At 46.2% G+C, this 22,009-nt stretch overlaps 2 protein-coding genes across 3 annotated transcripts in view; one reads left to right on the top strand and one right to left on the bottom strand.

Annotated features, from left to right (window-relative positions):
- LOC119646264 (unconventional myosin-IXb) overlaps positions 1-22,009 on the top strand; it is a 208,577-nt gene that overhangs the window by 116,027 nt on the left and 70,541 nt on the right. The window lies entirely within an intron of this gene.
- Positions 9,421-10,543, bottom strand: LOC119646265 (small lysine-rich protein 1). Its single transcript, XM_038046669.1, has 2 exons — positions 10,286-10,543; positions 9,421-10,221 (listed from the first exon to the last, which is right to left on the bottom strand). The coding sequence occupies exons 1-2, from the start codon at positions 10,460-10,462 to the stop codon at positions 10,153-10,155; spliced, it is 246 nt and encodes an 81-aa protein (XP_037902597.1). The 5' UTR covers positions 10,463-10,543; the 3' UTR covers positions 9,421-10,152.

Raw genomic sequence — 22,009 nt, 5'->3', positions numbered from 1 at the left:
GGGGTAGGTCCACGAGACAGGTACTTACGTAAATCCATAGAGACGTAAATACCGCGATAAACCGACAAGCTCTTTCTCCCAAACAATCGTCGGTCCTCTTAATCTAAGGAAATCTAGCCCGAAATTCAAAACTAAAGCTAATCTATAGTTTCCTAAATGAGTGGAAATCCTAAGTCCACATAGAGGCACACCTCCCGGTATTTTATTCCTGCGAGCATCCCACAAGGATCAGTCCTTTCTATCACTCTTCTCTTCGTGTTCATTGCCGACTTCCCTAAACCACTACCATACGCAAGGACCACCCGAGTTCTTCAATACGTGGAAGACCTAATCTTCTATACCTCCACCAAAAACATTCCGGTAGCGAAACTCTCTTGAATTGAATGGAAACTATCCCTAAATCCCCAGAAATGCTAAGCAATATGGAAAATATCCCTAAATCCCCAGACATGCTAAACCATCTGTTCCACGGAAACACTAACTTGAGGCTGAAAATGTGCAGGGAAACCTCTGCCCTGTACCTCAAAATCACCAACACTCCCATCCCAACCGTTACAGAAGTTACCTATCTTAAAGTGAAAAATGAATGAAAGTCTGTCTGTTCCGCCTACTCCATATCATCAAGGCACCGGCCTGGGTAACCGGTGCCTTTAGATCCCTATGCCCCCCTACACCCTATAATAAAAAAAAACATCCCAACGCTCTAGAAGCTTAAACTGTTTTGCTACAAACAGCTTGTCCGACTCCTCCACATTTTTGGCTTCATTATATAGCCCAACATTTCTTATCCCAAACGAAATGATTCCGACGCCAAGAACGCATAGTCCTCCGCCACTATTCCATCATATTCAAAATCAAAGACCGGTCCAAGTATATATATCTCCAACCAGATCCTGTGCGGCACCTGCCAAAATCCTCACATCGGTACCATTCCAGGCCATCATGCACTCAACTTCTTCACCAAAATCTTAGCTCATCCTAACCCACTCATTATCCAGGTCATGCAGATCAAGATCGTTGAGGAGAGCCTTCTGGAGATTCATCTGTATCCAGAATTGCTGACTCCAATCCCAAAACTGCCTTTCTGATCCCCAAGCGAGATAACTACACTCAGTCTCAATTTTATAAAGCTTCTATCCCGCATGCCCCAATACACACATTTTCCATCATATAATCGCCCAACCCATTTTTATAAAAACTATGTCCTATCATAAAAAAACATTCGAGACAACTTATCCAGTTTCTCCTCATTTTGGGCTTTATTTCCTGATCTGACACTTCCCGGCCCAAATGGAAACACTCTCATGCCAAGAGCGTAAAGTTCACCGCCACTGTTCCAACACCTTCAAAAACGAAGACCGCTTTAAATATATCTCCATCTAGATCCTGTACAGTTCCTGTCAAATTCCTCGCAGTGACGCCATCCTAACCCGTCATCTGCTCTGTGAGTTGGGGCTTAAGAATACACTCAAAGTCTTCCTTGCTTGTTGTAAGAGACAACTAAAAGGGATAGAAATTAATGGCTTAGCAACCTGAAACTTTGCTGATACGGAAACGTCAACAACACCTTGGATAGGGACTAACCTCAAGACAACGACCTTTGGCTATCGCAAACGGACTATGATTGATTTCTGGAATGTGCCCCCGCTCTTCGATAACGGTAGCGAGGGTCCTGATTTCTCCGGGAAATCCAGTGATATAAGCTGGGCATTCTGGCCGTATGCGAAGTAAGATAGTGGGACTCTGGAGAGTACTCCTCTGCTCCTGCCACACTAGGGGCAATAGGCTTTTGTACTCTGGAATGCCAAGTGGTAGCAGCACCTGGTATTGGGTTGCTTCTGACGGCTACCGCAAGGCTCTTTTGACCTGGATGCCGGTTTCTGACAAACTTCTAACTGCAAGATTCCGGTTCAGGTTAAGGAGCATCACAATTGTACAATGCTATGCACCAACCGAGACTTCCGATATAGTGGGGAAGGAAGCGTTCTACAAGCAATTAAGCGTAGTTGAGAGGAGGCTTCCTAAAGGTGACATTGATCAGACCGGGATGGTAATACTGGGAGGTTCGTGGATTTCTGCAACTTCCATCGCTTCGTCATTGGTGGCACATTGTTTTATAACAGAGACTTCCGTAAGATCATCTGGGTTTCAACCGACCGACGCCGTACGAGCAATTAGATCGACCACTTCGCGATCAGCAGTAGATTTAGTAGTTGGATGTGCCCAACAGGAAAGGTGCTGACATCTACTACGAAAGAGATTACCATCTGATGGTTGCTAACGTTCGCTTGCATGTTGCGCCCGCTACTTCTCCCAGGGTTGGGGAACTACGACCCCCTAAGCTCAACATCGATCGGTTGTATAACCCAGCTGTCGCTATCTTGCTGATCGGCGGTGCATGTACTGAATTACTCGCCAGAAAATATCGATGAGCATTGGACTGCCATCAAAAATGCTCTGTTCTCGGGTGCTACACAGGTCGCCGGCCACGTCCCGAATGGGCGTTATAAGATCTGCCTGACTGCGGAATCGTGATGATCCACCATGATAATAACTGAACAGGTGGAAGGAACACTTCACCATGGTTCTTAACAGTGTTACATCCGATGATGTTCTTCCTCTTCTGAATGAAATGGTCAGTCACCATAACATGCGTATAGGGGCTGCTCCTCCAAGCCATCAAAGCACTCAAACGGAGTTAAGCCGCTGGACTTGACGGTCTTCCCGCAGAGTTATTTATCGCTGCACCTGCAGTTACTGTATATCTGCTGCTTCCACTTGGAAATCTAGGGAATCCGAAACCTTTCTTTGATAGTGGAAGAAGGGGATGATCGTCAACATCCCAAAGAAAGGGACCCGTTTTGAATATGACAATTGGGGAGGGGGAGGGGGTTATCTACCGTCGTGAAGATAATGGCCACAATAATCCTGGAACGCATCAAAGAACATCTCGAAAGCTTGGTCAGCAACGAGCGGACTGATTTCCGCTTCGGATCCTTCTGCATTGACCACGTCAACACCCTAGGAATCATTTTGAAACAATGCGCGGAAATTAGATCTTCGCTGCACCTGCTCTTTATCGATTTCGAGAAATTTTTCAATAGCGTGAACAGGGAGTGTATCTGGAGTGCTTTACGTGGGAGGGGCATTCTGCAGAAACAAAAAGCTATTGTCAGAGTAACATATGATAACGCAAATGTCACGTGCTGCACTGAGGTAAAATCTCGAAGGATTTTGAGGTCCATCTTGCCCCCGACGTTATTTCTTCTTATTATGTGTGACTCAAGAACGTCGTGCTGCCTTGTTCGGAGGACGTGAATTAATTCAATGGGCGATGACATCTTTCCTCAAACACCTCGACTACGCTGACCACATCTGTTTGCTCTCTTACTGGGTCGTGGACCTTGTCCAAATGGCTCTGGATTTGGAGAGAGAGGCAAGTAGAGTTGGGCAGAAGATAAACAGCAACAAAACCAAGGTTCTCAGTCGAACGGGTCAACGCACCTTCTCTATCTGCATTAACGGACAGAGCATAGAAGTCGTCAATCAATTTGCATATTTTGCAAGCATGGTTTCTGCGGAAGTCATCATCAAACTAGATGCTGCCCGACGCATTAACTGCACTAGATCCACTTTGGCTGCCCTGTCTAAAATCTGGGAAAGTTATCTCAATACTAAAATTCGGTTGAGACTGTTCTATGCTAGTGTTCTCTCTGTGTTGCTAGATGAGAGTAGTACATGGAAACTGAACTCCACTGTTACTTAAAAGCTCCAAGCTTTTGTCAGTATCCGTCTGCGTCGTATCATAGGAGTACACTCGTCTGCCATTACCTCAAGTGCTTGGTCGGCGCATAGGCTTGGCACACGTACGGGATGTGATCGGAAGACGGAAGTGGCAGTGGATAGGTTACGCATTAAGGACGGGCGACAATTGCATTAGGGTTTCGAGGAAATCTTGAGCTTTCCGTCAGTCTTCAATGCAACTCGCTCGAGGAAATCTTGAACTTTCCGCAAGACTTCAATGCAACTAGATTCGTCAAACCTTTTCTTCAGGAATACAGCTTGGTAGCGATAAATATGGTTTCGATCGGACCACGCTTCTAGATTTCGCCAACCCTTTAATAGAGTCTACAAACTTGTTGTTTTTGGGCTAAAACCGCAGAAGGAAATCATAAATCATAAAACTTTAGGCGGTGTAGGACGAGAGGCAAGACCTGAGTGCAGGACGGATCATCGCGCGCCATAATGGCGGATTTCAGCGTCCGGTGCCAACGTTCTAGCATTCCATTGGATTGCGGGTGGTAAGCCGTAGTTCGCTGGCGTTTGAATCCCAGGAGTTTGCCTAATTCCGAGAATAGGGTGGACTCAAATTGCATTCCCTGGTCAGTGATGATCACTGCAGGGACGCCAAAGCGAGGGATCTACTCTCGACAGAGGGCTTCGGCACAAGATTGCGCCGTAATGTCCTTCAGAGGTATTGCCTCAGGCCACCGGGTAAACCTGTCGATGATTGTAAGGCAATACCCGTAACCGTGCGAGCCTCGCAAAGGGCCCTCGATGTCGAGGTGTATGGTGTAGAACCGCTTGGTAGTGCGAGGAAATGAGCCCACTTCTTTTCTTACATGCCTGGTGACCTTACACGTTTGGCATGCGATGCACTCTCTCAAAGGACCCTCGATGTCGAGGTGTATGGTGTGGAACCGCTTGGTAGTGCGAGGAAATGAGCCCACTTCTTTTCTTACATGCCTGGTGACCTTACACGTTTGGCATGCGATGCACTCTCTGGCCCAGGAGTTGATGTCTTTATTCACTGAGGGCCAGAAGTACTTCTCGTTGACTAACCGACTTGGCGTCCTGATGCCTGGATGCACTGCGTCGTAAACCGCGTGGAACACTTCCTTGCGAAAGGTGGAATGTATGGTCGGGGTCCCTTTTCAGAGTATTCGCAGCAGAGAGAGAGGTTCGAGCCGAAGATGGGCAACTCCCGAAATTTATAGTTGGGGTTGGATTTGAGGCTCTGAAGTACTGCGTCATCCTCCTGCGCCTTGGTGATAGCCGAGAAGTCGAGTGAATCGGAGATGTTAACCTCAGAGACACGTGACAAAGCGTCAGCGACTATGTTGTCCTTGCCGGACGCGTGCTGTATGTCGGACGTTAACTGGCTTATGAAGTTCAGGGGTCAAAGCTGACGAGGGGACGCTTTGTCGGGCTTTTGTTTCAAAGCATATGTGAGAAGCGTATGGTCCGTGAACACTGTGAACGGCCTGCTTTCTAAGGAGAAGCGGAAGTACTTAATGCTCAGGTACGCGGCGAGCAGTTCTCGATCGAAGGTGCTGTGGTTCCGTTGAGCGGGTTTTAGGGGTGCATCTTGCCGAGGAAATGCCAAGAGTGTAGCATCAGCCAGTTGCTGTCGGGATTGATCGAACGCGCGGACAGCCTCTTCAGACCACACAATCTCTCGTGTGTCCTTTGTTTTGGGGTCAGACTGGTGTTGTGTGGCCTTGGGAGGAAACGACGATAGAACTTCTATGCCCAAGAACCTCCGCAAATCCCTCACAGTTTTCGGATGAGGAAAGCTTGCAATTGTTTGCACCTTGTCTGGGTCGGGCTGTATTCCGTCAGGGGAAATGAGTTGGCCGAGGAATCTCACCTGTGTCTGGAGGAACTTGCATTTCTCAACGTTTAGGACTAAACCGGCCTCAAGGAGGCGTTGAAAAATGCACTCGAGATGGGATAAGTGCTCAGACTCTGAGGAAGAAGCGAGCAAAACATCATCCAAATATACGAAACAGAAGTCAAGGTTTCGCAGGACCGAGTGGATGAACCTTTGAAAGGTTTGCGCCGCGTAGGACAATCCGAAAGTCATCCGGGTGAACTCGAAGAGTCCAAAGGGTGTGCATATTGCCGTCTTTGGAATGTCTTCAGGAGCTACTGGGATTTGGTGATAAGCCTTGGTTAAGTCCAAGGTCGAAAAGATGCGGCAATTCGCGAGGTGATGCGCAAAGTCGTGGATGAGTGGAATTGGATATCGGTCAGAAACAGTCTGTGCGTTTAGCCTTCTGTAATTCCCACATGGGCGCCATTCGCCGTTTGGCTTAGGGACCATATGCAGTAGGGAAGACCAACAGCTGTTTGAGGGCCTGCAGATACCCTGTTGAACGAGTTGTTCAAACTCTTTCTGGGATGGTAGAGGACGCACCTTCGAGAAGATCGAGGAACCAGTAGTGATAATGTGGTGCTGCATATTGTGCTTCCCTGGTTTGGAGAGACTACACTCGGTAGTAATCTGGCCGAACTTTTGGAGAAGTGTCCGAACACGAGAGTCGGTAATGTCTTCTAAAAGAACGGAAATATTATTGCCTGGGTGAGATACCATTTGTCCCGACGAATTAAGGTTGGTCGTGGAATCTATAAGAGACTTGTTTTGCACGTCTACCAGCAATCCATAGTGACACAGGAAGTCTGCGACTAGTATGGGGAAGCTGACATCCGCCAGGATGAAACGCCACGAAAACGTCCTACGCAAGCCAAGACGCATGTCCACTTGCCTATACCCGTATGTGTTTATGCGGGAGGAACTTGCTGCCGCCAGTTTGAGCGGTTGTGGAAATAGTTGATGTTGCCGAGGTACGGGAAGAACCGAAGCCTCCGCACCAGTATCGATAAGGTAGTTGCGTCTGCTGAGAGGGTAGTAAATTGTTAGGCGACGTGGCGCTGCGTTCTGGGTGGCCGTCGCCAGGACCCCCCGCGGACCTAGTTTTTTGCGGTAGGCATGAATTTGCAAGGGATAGTACACTTGGTGGCTTTATCGCCGAATCTGCGGTGGTACCAGCAAATCCCTCGGTCCGTGGACTGCCCTGACGACCTGCTACCTGATCGCCCTTTTCGGGTGGCAGACCGCGAGTGAGCTCGTGATCTGGCGCCCGAACGCTGAGCGTCCAGCATCGCCCGCATCTCAGCCACACTGGCTGTTAAGGCGGCTATTTCGCGCCTTAAGTCAACAACCTCGTCCGATGGCTGTTGAACGGCCGCGTTTGGGCGTAAGTGGACCTCGTGCACTTTGTCGGCCGCAGCTGCCAGTGCCTCCAAGGAACCTGAGACACACGCGAGGACCGCCTGGATGCCTTCCGGGAGCCGACGCAGTCAAAGGGACTTCATCAACTCGTCGTCGATCTTACTCCCACCCAATTGCTTCATTTCGCGCAGCAATTGGCTGGGAGTCCGATCTCCCAACGTTAGGCCTGCCAGCAAGTGATCCAGTTTTGCTGACCCACTTACTGACAGGCGCCTGATTAATTCGGTCTTGAGCAGTGAATATGAAGCAGACTTCACTACGTCAGACACGAGCACTCCTGGACCACTCCGATGGACTCCTCGTCCAGGCCGACCACCGCGTGATTAAAACGGGTCGCGTCCGCTGTGATCCCGGACATCTGGAACTGTGCTTCCAAATGCATGAACCACAGTTCGGGGTTCCGCTGCCAAAACGGACGGACGCGCACGGTGAGGGCGGTCACTTGCGGGTCCGATGGGTCTGCCTTGTCTTTGTTGTCGATCAACATCTTGACTAATAAAAAGAAAACTTCTTTTCGACGGGAGTGTTAAAGCGAAGACGCGGTGAAACTGATCTAGTCGACACGGCAGGCCGAACCCACAAATGCACGTACGAATGAAAAAATAAAGCGACACCAACGACGCACCCTAAGCTAAAAGAGCGGAGAGCCAGTGAGAAGATGACGATGCAAACGCTTCGACGCCGTCTCTTGCGACGATTTTGTTTTTGTTGTTACCACTTTTTTAAAACAACAAAATTTTAATAAATTTATAAATAATAATAACGCGCCGTTGTTGATGGTTGTGGCGGTGGCTACGGCGTGGACGCTGATCTTGACGGCGGCGGCTTCGAATCCCGCGGCGATGACGCTGGTCTTGAGGGCGGCGGCTTCGAACCCTGCGGTGATGACGCTGGTCTTGAGGGCGGCGGCTTCGAATCCTGCGGTGATGACGCTGGTCTTGAGGGCGGCCGCTTCGAATCCTGCGGCGATGGCGCTGGTCTTGAGGGCAGGGCTGCGGTGGCTTCTCACGCACTTTGGTGCATGTTCACGGGATCTTGCTGGCACCGTTTCCTCTTAAAGCTGCACTTCTTCCTCCATCTTCGATAGACTTTCCATTTGAGAATTTATTCTGCGCTTTGTTCCTCGGTGGAATCTGGGACAGTTTGGTTCTAAACGTATTTTAATGCGGCGATGTTCGCTCCGGGGTCACCAATATAAGAGTTCTCAGTCAAATTTAGGAGCTTGTATTTAACCTTTTATTCTTCTATTATTCGAAATAGATTTTTGACATATTTTTCGTATGTTGCAAAGTTCAATACACAATTTCAAGAAATTACTCTTATCATAACTTCGAGATATTAGAAATAATACTGATTTCCGTATGTAACTGTTTTCTTTCTGCACGAAAATCTTTTCTTTCCCGTGACAGCCAACCAACTGTTTTTTCTATCTGACGTTTTTCGTCACCTAGTCACCTACTCTGTTCTTCACTCTTGTAGCGAGTTCTGAACTGAGTAGAACGCCGGCGACGTCATCTGTCCGCTGGTATTCGCGACATTCGAAATAAGTTTCAAATGCCGCGCCACAATCTGACACTACCTCAAGAGCTTGGTCGGGGCGTAGGCTTGGCACTCGTACGGGATGAGACCGGAAGATGGAAGCGGCAGTGGATAGGTCACGCATTAAGGACGGGTGACAATTGCATTGCGGAGTACGCCATCCAGAGGAATTCACTGTCTGAAGATGACCGACGAGTGAGCCGCCCCAAGGGCATTTGGCGCAGAACAGTAGAGGAGGAGTGCGAGCGTCTCGGGAAGACGTGGGGGAGCTGAAAGGCATTCCAGGTAATCGCGAACGATGGCGTGTAGGTGTGGTTGTGAAAGGCAAACATGTTACCCAATATTTTTGAAAGAAGAGCTAAAATGTTAAAATGGAAGTAACGAATGGTGGCCGCTGAAGGTTACCCAGCTTTAAATCCAGTTCTACATAGGTGTTATAGATACTTCCATTGATGGGGTTTTAAATTTTGGTCAGAAGAGTGGACTTTCACAGGGGTAGGAGCTAACTTATTTCTGAGCTCCAGGAATCCTGTAGTGATGAGTACATGAAATTCTTGTATCAAAACCGGCTACGTCGACTTTCAAGGTTCAATTTTGGAAAAGTGGGTTCTTGAGGGAGATATATAGTCTTCCTGCATTTAATGTATTCCAATTTCCCAAAAGAAGCAACAAAATATTAGAGATTAAAGGTTTTGTTGCAGTCCCAATGCTTGCTTCGCCAACTTTTATGGGACTATGGTAATTGAATGATTATCTGAGTTAATTTGAATAACACACATCCACATTCCTTATCAGCGTCTAGTCATTCAAGCAAACAATAATAGTAAAAGGAAACATTAAAGTATTTACAGGAATTATTTTTATCACTTCATTAGAATTTATAGATTGCGCATAAGCGATCATAAGAGAAAACAGTTATTAAGTCCAGTTACTGTTGCATACATTCTTGCTCGCTGCAAACAACTAGCTCAGGCTAGTCAGGCTGGAGAGCATCAAGAAGTCCAACATCTTATCCACCTGTACAAGATATTTCAAGAATGTCCATTAACTTTTAACGTTCCTCCACGCCACACCACATCGCTCAATTTTTATAGGTGACAAGGCGGCTCACTTGCCAATGCGTACTTACCTGCATACATTCCTACTTACATGCATCAGATTATGTAGGATATATAGATGCGTGTATAGCTTGAAATGCGGCAGTTTTCCCCGTGAAATGGGTTGACTAAAAAACCATTTCATCTTATTTCTTGGGCAACTTCTTGGAAGATTAGCACTCAGTGATCTGTGGCGCTTCGCATGAATGGCAGTTAACCGAGATAACCATGATTGAGTGACTGTCGAGAGTTCTTAGCAAATACGTACACATGCCACTAGGAAAAACACAAAACCTGATTTTATTTTGTTTGATTTGAATTATCGTAAAATCAGGATCTTTCTATTGGAGTAAGTTTACACAGAGTTTTATACGGTCGCAAAGTAACAGCACCAAGCATAGTAGTACCAGGGAAGCTGATCCTGATGATTAGAGTCACTCTTCATCGTTTTCCCTTCCGTTTCTTCTTCTGTGCCTCTGGCCAAACGAAACCACGAGCTTTCAAAACGTCCTGCAATAGAATTGCAATCTTTTATTAGAATCTTCAGCGTATTTTTTTTTTTATTCACATTCACCTGTACATTGTGGCAGACGTAATATGCGTTCTCCATTGCAGCCTCGTTCAATATATCCCCATGGAATTTTGCACTTTTACCCTTAGATGATGATTTCTTTTTGCCTTTCTTTTTCCCATTTCCACCGCTTTCTGTTGAATCCTTACTATTTCGCTTCTTTTTCCCTTTACCGGCCATAATGTTTTAAGGAAAGGTAGTAAGTCGTCAATGGGTAATAGAACAGCAGATCTGCAAAATTATCGATCAAACATCAAGACCTTCTCTTTCAGGGGCTGCAATTAGTATCCTTGGTAGCTCCTGTTTGGAATGCACAATAAAATTTTCACCATGACCACGAGTATTTTCAGGTTGTGTCTTGTAGATGTATATCTTTCAGATATTGTGAGATTCAAAAATGAGATGAGAAAAGCTGTTGTTAAGTGGTGAGCCTCGTGAATATTGTAAACGGTTCGCTCAAAGACCGTATTAGCGACCACTTGGACTCAATTAATCATTATTTTGGGGGGTTATTCGCTCAGATAGTAATGAAGGTCCTGGGGGGGTTTAACGTGAGTACCTGCCGTGAAGACATAATCCCATGATTCTCTTCGGACACGGAATGATTTTGGGACCACAATCAGAGCCCCGCCATGCAAGCACAGCGGTCCTGGTTTATACTGAGTGCAGGCTCAGCATTCATACCAGTGGATGCGAGGCCTTTCTAACACCTCTGCCGCAACCAAGGAGTACGGCACCCGAGTTGTACAGCGCAACTCCACGCTTAAGCTCCGAGGAGCTCTGCCCGCGATGTAGGCTACCCACAACCACCATGAAACTCCCACTAGGGGGCCAACCGGAAATAACCGGCCCGAGAACACATCCTCCAGGAATTCTCCTGAAGTATATGCTCTCAGAGGGCCATCCCGGTTCTCATGGTACCAGATAACCTCCGGTGAGGCTTCGTGGCAGAGCCACTTCAGATGAGTCCCTTGCAGACTCGGGTCTGACCGCCCTCCTCGAGTACGTGGGACTCAGATAGTAATAGATAGTAATAAAAACCGTAGTTGGAGAATATACATATAAGGTTGCGTCTTACGCTTCAGCTTCCCTCACGACTTTCTGAGATGCTTGTATTCCTTCTCTACTGTTCTGCGCCAAGTGGCACTCGGCTGCCACCTTGAGGGAGCGGATTCGACTAGAAGCCGTAACCAACAGTGGAGAAAGAGTGTAAGCTTCTGGAAACGAACAACTACTGCGCATGGGTATGATTAACAGGTTATGCTCCACATAGTGGCTTATGACAACCATATACTGGAAACTTGTAGTCGTATAAAAACACAACTCTAAGCTCGGAAGAAACCGCTAATAGGACCAGGCCAGCTTCGTTTGCAAAGTTATATGGAGTATACATTGCAAAGAAGATCTCTTCAGCATTATGAAGGTGTCAGAAACTTATTTATTTATTTATTTAATTAACGGACAACAAACAGAAAGAATTCCAATTAATTATTGTCCTCAGGAGGTGGAGAAAGCAAAAACTTATCCTACGTTTAAAACTACTTAAAGTAGGGAAGTTAAAAGGACCAAGCTGTTTTCCATTATAATTTCGGCAAAGCCTGGGAATCGGGGAATGAAAATAGACTTCGAGCTCCGCGAAGGGCACGTTGAAAATATCTGCGTTACGTGTGTTATAAGACGCAGGACGGCGGAGCAGTCCATCAGACCCGAGCAAAGTTTAAAGAATGCGCAAAGATCCAGATAGGATCTACGCTGTTGTAGGAACGGAAGGTTCAGAAAGCGGATGCGGGAGGGGTAATCCACACGAGGGAAGCTTTTCTTAAAGAAGAGGGAACGGGTGAATTTACGTTGTACATTTTCAAGGGCAAGACAATCACAGTTACAAGTGGGTGACCAGATCACGGAGTAATACTCGAGGGTATTCCTCACAAGGGAACTGAAGAGAACTAAGGAGGGTTGGATGGAGTCAAAATCAGAGGAGGAACGAACAATAAAGCCTGACAATTTTGCTGCCCGATTGATGCCATCGAGACAATGGGTGTCAAAGCGGAGCTTATTGTCGAAAGTGACTCCGAGGTCTTGAGTGGAATTTAAGCAGGATAAGGAATGTCCGTTAAGCGAGTAGGAGAAAGAAGTGGGTGAGTATTGTAGGGAGTAGCACATAGAGTGACACTTTCTGACGTTTAGCGCTAAACCATTAGTCGAGCACCAACGAACCAGAGTGTCCAGGTTATTCTGAAGGGAAACACAGTCCATAGGCGACGATATAGCGGAAAACAGCTTAAGGTCGTCTGCATAGAGCAAACAAGGACAAGTAAGGAGAGGAGGAAGATCGTTAATAAAAAATAAAAATAGCAAAGGACCCAGAATAGACCCCAGTGGGACACCAGAAGAGGGAGAGAAGGAGCGGGAAGTACAGCCGTCAAAAGAGACGCGGCGCCTACAGTTGATGAGCCTTCAAGCGAGCCATCTTGGTGTCCCGTAAATCTTTAAGGTATTATGTGGGGTATTCGCAGTTACTTTCTTGCTTTTGTCGTCGGAAAGACGAATCTATCATACCAGATCCGTCTTTCCGACGACAAAAGCAAGAAAGTAACTGCGAATACCCCCCACCCTGCCTAAGATGGAGCGATGGCGTAGGTCAGGACGCCAGACACTTTTAGGGATATCGAATTGGTAGACCTCGGCGCAAAACCGCGATGTCTGGAGTTCCTTATTAAGGCAGGCCTAGACCGGATACTGGTTGTTGCGCCGTGGATGATGATGATGATGAGGTCTACGACGGATGGAGTTAGCCTGCTGGCTAACACAGCTAAGGTCGCACTTGACGGTTCAGTGAACGCACTCAATGTAAAAACGCCTTCAATTTCGTAGAGATTGAGAAAAATACTTGAATCCCTTATCAATTTAGGCGTGCCGAAGTACCTGGTGCGAGTCGTTGTCGACTTCTTAATCGATAAGCTTCTGCGCTGCGTATCAGATGAAGGAAAGGAATTATATAAAACGACATGTGAAGTTCCACAAGGGTCCGTCAAAGGCCCAATCTTATGGATTATTATGTGTAGTAGGAGGAGTGTAGTAGGAGTACTGACGCTAGACCTCTCTACTGGTATGGTCTCCATTGGTTTCATGGACGACATTGTTGTGACAGCTGTTGCACGTTTTTTCGAAAAAGTCGAGCTTTATGCTAATGAGGCAGTCTATGACACTAAGTCCTGGTTAGAGAATGCTGACCTACTTCTCGCAGAACATAAGGCGGAAATAGTATTTATTATCAAGCGCAGAAAGTGCCAGTCCATGAAGATCAAAGTTGGAACAAAAATCATTCATTCCAATCCTGCGCTCAAGTACTTAGGCGAAATGATAGTCCAGAGGCTAAACTTTAAACCACGTGTAAAAAGTGCAGCAATCAAAGCAGATAACATTGGAGGACTGATTGCGAGAATGCGGAAGGTGGAAGCTGCAATCGGGGAGCACTTTACACCCGAAAATATTAACACGAGTACAGAATAAATTCTGATCAAGCCCCGTGACGTAATACCATATGGGAGCCCGGCGGGGAGAGTGGAAGGAGAAGGTGGTGGCTTTGGTGGGTAGGAGTCCCACATAACCGCAATGTGACAGGAGCCAGCGGTAGCTTTTGATGGTTTCCACCTTCCATCGACACAATAAGAAAGACAGACAGACAGTAAACTGATTTTAATAAGGTTTATTTTTACACAAAACTGTAAAAAGGGGCATGAGTTTGGCGGGATGAGTTGTGTGAGTTGAGTGTGATAGATTCATGGGAGCGCCGTAAGAGTGACAGAAGCTCGGGATGACGTCTTAACGATAGCAGGCATTGAGAAGGCGCTGCAGGGAGCACGCTGACGCACGGACTCTCGAATAAAAGACGGTTGTTGGGCTGGAGAATCCATCGCACGATCCTTAGTAGTTGAACTGGAATTGTAAATGGTAGACACAGAAGGTTGATTTGTTGACCGGAGCGATTTAGGTGTGGCGCCAATATTCTAAGCCCTAGTTCCAGGCAGGCAATCTGCAAAGAAAGAAATAGGCGTCTCCGAAGCCGCGTGGAAGACGAGTGCCATTCTTCAGATTCTAACGTTTTTCCCCTCCCTCCACTCTTTGGGACAGATCTCGAATTCCCAGGATTGACGAAACAGTGGAAGTAGCAGCTACGTACTGCAGGGGTTACACGGAAAAGTTCCGCGGTAAGATCGGGTAGCTTTACTCCGTTTAGGGCGTTAATGGCGAAGATACATTCCTTTCTGTTTACAGACTATTCTCATAAAATTTATTACGTATGCCAAATCCCAAGTGGCTCTTTGCTGGGTTCAGAGTAGGGACCAGTTTGTAAACGGAAAGTTGTAGCCACTCATAAGTACCTCACAACCGCAGAAATCCACCATGTACCACCCATACCACCCGTGTACATGTCTCCTCCTTCGTGGAAACGGTGGCTAATTTAGCTGAAATTAGTACAGGGCAGAGTGTACCTACAAAATCATAATGGGATTTCCAAGTTCATCTTGACTGGTGAACACCATAGCAAAATGTCTGCGAAGGTCGAATAGAACATCAGGTCCTTACCCAGTTAATGAGCATGTATAATGTGCTAGTATTCCACTACCAGCGGAAGCAGCTCTTCCAGAAACAAATGAAAAGATTCGGAAAGGAACACCAATTGGAAAAGCCATTGGCCTTTTTGGATGTATTTTACTCTTGACCAAAGACATCCTATGATTCTAGAGAAATCACATTTGACCTACCTGACAACTCACCAGATTCACCAAGGAATAGATGTCAACTATGGATGGTCTTCTGACAACTCCATTCATTACTCGTCCAGTTCACTTCCCAAAGTTATGCCTTATGCTATCCTTGATGCTTATGCCAAATTTTGTATATCTAGCATGATCTTAAGGGGGGTTTCCGAATAAATCTCTAAAATATAGAAATATATTATTAATAACTTTATTTGTACAGATATCGGAGTGCACACCTCTGCGATTTTTTTTCAGATTTTTCGATTGGATAGGTTCTGAGAACGAGACCTGTTACACTTTTTAGTGGTCATATTTTGAGCATTCACTCCCCTACATATCACTGAATATCAAATATGGGATTTTCTAAAAGTACTAATTGAACCCTTTCATTTGATATCCCACATGGCTATACTCTGTGAAAAAAAAATGGCACCCCTTTCGCATGTATGGGGAGTCAACCATTAAAGTAAACATAAAATGGCCTATCAGCTTTATGTGAAGATATTCACAGATCACAAGTTGACATTACATTTCGTGGCAATGGGTCCAACCGTTTCCGAATAAACCGGGTGTGACAGACAGACGGACGGAGCTGTGAGGAGTGGCTAGATCTTTCATCAGTTGGTAGCCCGGTTGGCGTATTGGAGCGTACCTATTGAGTTGTAAATATGTGTTCATGGACTTTCCTTTTCTGACTGTGCATGGGCTAGTGTTTTCTCATCTCTGGTGCATGGACTAAAATGGCTTTGGGAAGGATACCCAGAAAACAAAACCAACATAAAAGAAGAGAGAAGGAGGAAATTTCCTGTGCAGGGGCTCGAAACCCCAGTATCGGCGGCTTTTGGGAGTGAGCAAGCGGGCTCCCGGCCGTCAATATCCCTCGACTGCAGTGCCACGGTGGTGGACAACTTGGCAACCGTGGCATCTAATGCAACAAATGATTTAGAGTTGGTGAAGGTTGCGTTCAAGTGAAGCAAGATCTAGTCAAGAATACCAATTACGAATGCAAAAAATGATGGATTAAAAGGGGATTGCTAAGGTGGTTTCGACAGCCACCGTAATCCGGTCAAGACTCATAGAGAATAAACCCCTTACCCGGAAAAACTACCTTTCAAGTAACTTGCAGCAAATATAGTTAAGCTGTCCGAATGCATCAAGGACAATGTCAACGTACACCGGTCGTACATCGGTCGGCTAGCAGTTTCGTATAGGCGAAACTAAGCGGTGTGTACGAGTACAGATGCTGCGCCCTACTCAGTCTTACATTGTATGAATTTGAAAACATGTTAGATCGATGCAAGGGGACGAAGTCCAAAATTGATTGCCGGGAACTTCAACACTTGAGTCCCCGAATGGGGGAGCAGGAAGGAGGATCTTCCTCAACCGTTGATCTGACGTTTGTCAGCCCTGCAGCGATCAAGAGCCAATCATCTTTGAACTGAGGAGGAAGTGATAGGCCGGGGAAACAGGATACCTAAAGCCGAGAAGGGCATTAGGTTGGTCTGCAAAAGCATTGGACGAGGAAAGCTTGTTGGAAGTGTGACTAGGCCAGCCAGAAGGTGCTCATTTCCCAGTAGAAGACCTAACTACTGGTGGAATAGTGAACTGGCCAGCCTGTGATCAACCTGCCACCAAGCTAGACGAACAGCTCTGAGGGCGGTAGGAAGGAGTGATCAGGGGCAAAAAAAGCATGCTTACAAGGTAATCCGCAAAAACCTCAAGCTTGCCATTCAGCGGAGCAAGAGGAAATGCTTTAAGGAGCTCTCTCTCCGTGGGAGAGCGTCTATAGAATTGTGGTGGGCCGATTGAGAGGCCGTTAATCCCCATAGATCACGTGCCCTACTCTTTTGTTGAAAATCATCCTGGGATTATTTCATCGGTAAGATATAGGCACTGATACATTTCAAAAATCTCTGGATGTGACGGAATTTCTGCAATAACCACAGATGAGCTGTTTGAGATCTGCAGCAGAGTAGGTGACAACAAAACTCCGGGCCTGGACGGCATACCGAACAGAGCCCTTAAGCTTGTTGTAAAATCCAGGCTGTTCATGTTCGCTGAATTGTTAGAAGCGTGCATATTCGAGGGGATATTTCCTACAACATGGAAGAAGCAGAAGGAACTGCTGCCTAAGACTGGTAAACCTCCAGGTGGACCATCTTATTATAAACCCATATGTATTCTAGTCACTAAGGGGAAATGTTGGAGCAGGTAATTTACAACAGATTACTCCCGATCGTCGAGAGCCAGAAAGGCCTTTCAGAGCGGCAGTATAGGTTCCGTAAAACCAGATCAACCATTGATGCCGTCAAAATGATTACTGGCTTGACCGAAAATGCAATTCACGGAAGGGCAATACCAGCACATATTGTGTGTTGACCCTGGAAGTGAAGAATGCATTTAAATCGGCCAATTGGGGCCTTATAAGAAAATTGATGTTCCCACCTATCTCGCAGTTATTGTCGATAGTTGCCTGCGAGAACGGGGGCTCTGGTATGACACCGATAATGGACCCAAGGAGTAAATTGTCTCTGCAGGTATCTCAGAGGGCTCCGTACATGGCCCATGTACAATGATGTACTTCCGGAGGAGGAGACCACGGTGGTAGGTTATGCCGATGATGTAGCATTGGTTGTAGTCGCAAAGCATTTAGGGGATGCTGAGTTATACTGTTGTGAAGCAATCAGTGCTGTTAAAATCTGGTTAGAGAGTACTGGACTGGTATTTGCGGAGGAAAAACAGTAGCAGTCCTCATCACAAAGCGCCGGAAGCGAAATTACGCCCGAATTAGAATGGGCAATCACATCGTCACTTCCTAGCCGACCATCAAATACTTGGGAACTGATAAGAGATACGAAGTTAAGTTTCAAAGGATGTGCAATATGCTTGTGGCAAGGAATCCACGACGAGTATGGCCCTGGCAAGAATAATGTGGAATGTGGGAGCACCACGATATACTTGTAGGCTACTTATTGCCAGGGCGGTGATTTTGATCTTGCTTTATGTCATCCCTATTTGGCGAAAGGCATTTTGCAGATCATGCAATGCTCATAAACTGAGTGCGGTCTATAGGAGGAGTGTTCTTCCTTGAGAATCCTCTCAGATGAAGCTGAATTCGACATCTTCGGAATGATGAGAATTGACATCGTGGCAGACGAGATGGCGAGTATATACAGGGTGCGGCAGCAAAACTCCCTTTTTTAAAATGCGCGCCACTCAGTTAGTTGATGTCATAGCGGAGCGCTAGTGATCTCGTTCAAGAGGGGATACTGTAAAGTTTTGTCCCGACACGATTTAGTCGCCATCATGCGTTGGAATAGTGAGGAGCGTGCCTTAGCCGTTGAGGTTTACTTTTCAAGCGGATGTTCGGTTATTGCAACACAGCATGCATTTCGGAATCGCTTTAATTTAGCCCCGTTGGCTCCCGTCCCAGGCCGCAAATCAATTGTTACATGGGTCACTACATTCAGACAAACTGCAAGTGTGACAAAAGGAAGAACTGGAGTCCCTCGGCCCGTTAGATTACCTGAGAACATTGTTGCGGTCGCCACGGCGTCCTGTGCGCAAACCCGCATCTGGCCTTGGACTATCTGAGCGTTCTGTGAGAAGAATTCTTCGTGATGATCTTCAAAGCGCCTTATCTCAATTAGAGGCGATTTAGAATGGCCGGCACGCTCTCCCGATCTGTCCCCTTGTGATTTTTTTCTATGGGGTTTTTTGAAATCCCGTGTTTATGTGAACCGTCCAAGAACCCTACAAGATTTGAAGACCAACATCCAAGAAGAAATTGCCAACATAACACCTGCTATGCTAACAAGAGTCATGATAAACGCCAGAAATCGGTTTACGCAATGTATGGAGAATGGGGGATGTCACCTAACAAATTTGATCTTGAAAACAATGTAAATAAAAACTTTAGACATGTACCTAAATTATAAAAAATAAATAAATATTTTCCGATGCATACAATAGTTTTTATTGAGTTTTGAAAAAAGGAAGTTATGCTGCCGCACCCTGTACATATATGGTTGCCATTTACTCCTTGGTGGGGTATAGTGGATCTACCACACCTTTGCGCCATCGCTCGCGGTTACCTGAAATGCAGCTCTCCTCACGACTTCCTGAGACGCTTGTATTCCTTCTCTACCGTTATGCGCCATTCATCGACTTTAAAGCCGCCTATGATAGCATAGCCAGGGTAAAACTGTACACGGCCATGAGAAAATTCGGTATCCCGACGAAACTAATAAGACTGACTAGGCTGACCCTGACCAATGTGCGAGGGCAGATAAAAGCAGCAGGATCAATCTCAAGACCAGTCGACATCAACACGGTCTACGACAAGAGGATACCCTATAATGCGTCCTCTTTAACCTGGCCCTCGAGAAAGTGATCCGTGATGCCGATGTAAATGCAAGAGGTACGATCCTCTCTAAGTCCCCAACCACTGGCTTATGCTGACGATATCGACATCATGGGAAGAACCACCCGAGACGTACAAACTGCCTTCATCCAGATCGAGCAGGCGGCAATCGGGGCGAGATCTTCGGCTGCACATCAATGAAGGCAAGACAAAATATAAGGTGGCAACGTCAGCACCGAACACGAACCAACCAACAACATTAAACCGCACTGGTCAAACAGGAAGAATAAGGATAGGAGAATACAACTTTTAGACCGTTGGAAATTTCTCCTATCTAGGGTCGAAAATCACAACCGATAACAACTACGATGATGAAATCCGCGCACGGTTGTTGTCAGCCAACAGAGCCTATTTCAGCTTACAAAGACTGTTCCGCTCGAAACGTCTCACCATAGGGTCAAAGCTCTTACTGTACAAGACTATGATCTTACCAGTCCTCATGTATTCTTCGGAAACTTGGGTTCTTAGCAAGAAAAATTGCGAACTCTTGGCCGCATTCGAGAGAAGAATCCTCCGAAGAATTTTTGGCCGCCTACATGAGGATGGACGATTCCGTAGCCTACACAATGACGAAATCTATGAGCGATATCATGACCGTCCGGTTGTGGATAAAATCCGGCTCAGTAGGTTACGGTGGGCGGGTCACTTAATCCGTATGGATGAGGATGATCCCACCCGGAAAATCTATAAGGGCAATATCTATGGTAGAAAAAGAAGACGAGGCAGACCCTGCCTAAGATGGAGCGATGGCGTAGGTCAGGACGCCAGGCAGCTTTTAAGGATATTGAATTGGTGGACCTCGGCGCAAAACCGGGATGTCTGGAGTTGATGATGATAACCCGAGGTATTGCTATGTTGAGTTGCCAGACTACTCCTTATTGAGTAGCTGATCTCATCGTACTGTCATAAGCATTTGGCTAGTGGGTACGTCCTACCGAAATTTACAAGTGGCGTTAGTATAAACCTCCACAAAACCTGACAAACTAACGTAAGTGCTGGATTTTTGTTTTGATCGGGTTTCGCTGACTTGTCGCAGTTGGTGGTAATACAACTGGTACTTAATCTTTTCAAAATATTGATGACTAGTTGAGCACTTGTCAATCGTACAGGCGAATTAGATAGTGGAGATGTCAAAGTGACCAACCACGGTTGACTTAGTGAAAATATATCGTCTGCTGTAAAGTATGTTTGGCTTTCTTTGCTCCGAACTGAAGCCCGATTACTGGCTTACCGCAAGAAGTAAACGGTTTGCCAAAAGCGATAAAGCCAGCTTTAGCTGAAAAGCTGACATTTTGGTGACCCTTATGTGCGGCGCGATAGGACCGGCATAATCTCGGGTTCAGAGAGTGCAGGCGGTTAACAAGCTTCGTGCAAAAAGACCTCAAAAATATCCGCGCCACGCGGAAGACGTAAATATGCGGATGATAATATCGGAGAAGGTAGAGTTGTCCATCAGACAATTACAGAGTTTGAAAAGGATATGTATGAAAAAAGATTGCTGCAGGTAATGGAACCGTTGCGTCGTTTCAATCAAAGGAGGTCGGATCAACTTACGTTGTGCAGCCCCAAGAGGGGGAAATGGAGGTCAAATTAGAGAATAGGTGATTGAGGTAGAGTCGGAGAAGGAACGTGAACTTTTTGGAAGCTCAATTGATGATGTCGACAAAGTGAGAATCGAAATGAAGCTTAAGCTACGGTCTAGGGGTTGTCTACAAAGAGAGAAGCGAGAGAATGTTGGTAAGGATTTACTCCGCTGAGATGTAACAGAGTATCAAGTTTGGAAAGATGGCAACCTGGCGGAGACAAAACAGAGACAAACAATTTAAGATATTCAGTGTAAAGTAAACACGTTAATATGGGAATAGAGAGGAACTTATTAATAAAAACTAGAAATAGCTGGAGGCCTAGTATAGAGCCTTGCGGGACTGCAGAGAAAAGAATATGTAACCATGAAGACAAGACTCCGCAGAATGGTTGAAAAGCTAGGAGGTGAGCCATGAGATGAATGGGGAGGCGAAGTTGAGCAGGGAGGGAGTTTGGAAAGGAGTATATTGTGATTAACGGAATCGAAGGCTCTTCATTAATGTACAACGCACAACTTCAACAAAATGGTTAGTAAAAAAGCCGTTAATGTACAATGCCAGCGGTTAGTCAACCTGTTAACCACCGGACGACAGGCCGCGATCTTCGATCGCTTTCAACGGAGGAATCCCAGATTCGTGGTCTGCCAGGTAGCTTTGGACTTCTGGTATGGACGAGTCCCCTGCACTTCGTCTGATCGGATTCTTGGCGACACAAATTTTTGTGTAACGTCTCCTGGGTGAGAACACCGAGGAAAAATGTTGAAACTCGTTTACTCTATGATAGTGGGGCGAACATTCGCGTTCATAGACGTAACGCAAAGCAAATCTTTGTTATCGGCAATCTTTATCGATGCAAGTTGAAATGACGACGTGTTATCCTCCAGAAACTTTTGCAGTTTCCTGTGGCTTTTCTGTCATTAATGTCTATACTATCGTGTCTGGGTTCTTTTCGCAA

Source organism: Hermetia illucens, chromosome 1, assembly GCF_905115235.1.
Source record: "Hermetia illucens chromosome 1, iHerIll2.2.curated.20191125, whole genome shotgun sequence".
NCBI lineage: Eukaryota > Metazoa > Arthropoda > Insecta > Diptera > Stratiomyidae > Hermetia > Hermetia illucens.
The sequence above is the reverse complement of the archived record's forward strand: the minus strand, read 5'-3'. Positions and strand labels throughout refer to the sequence as shown.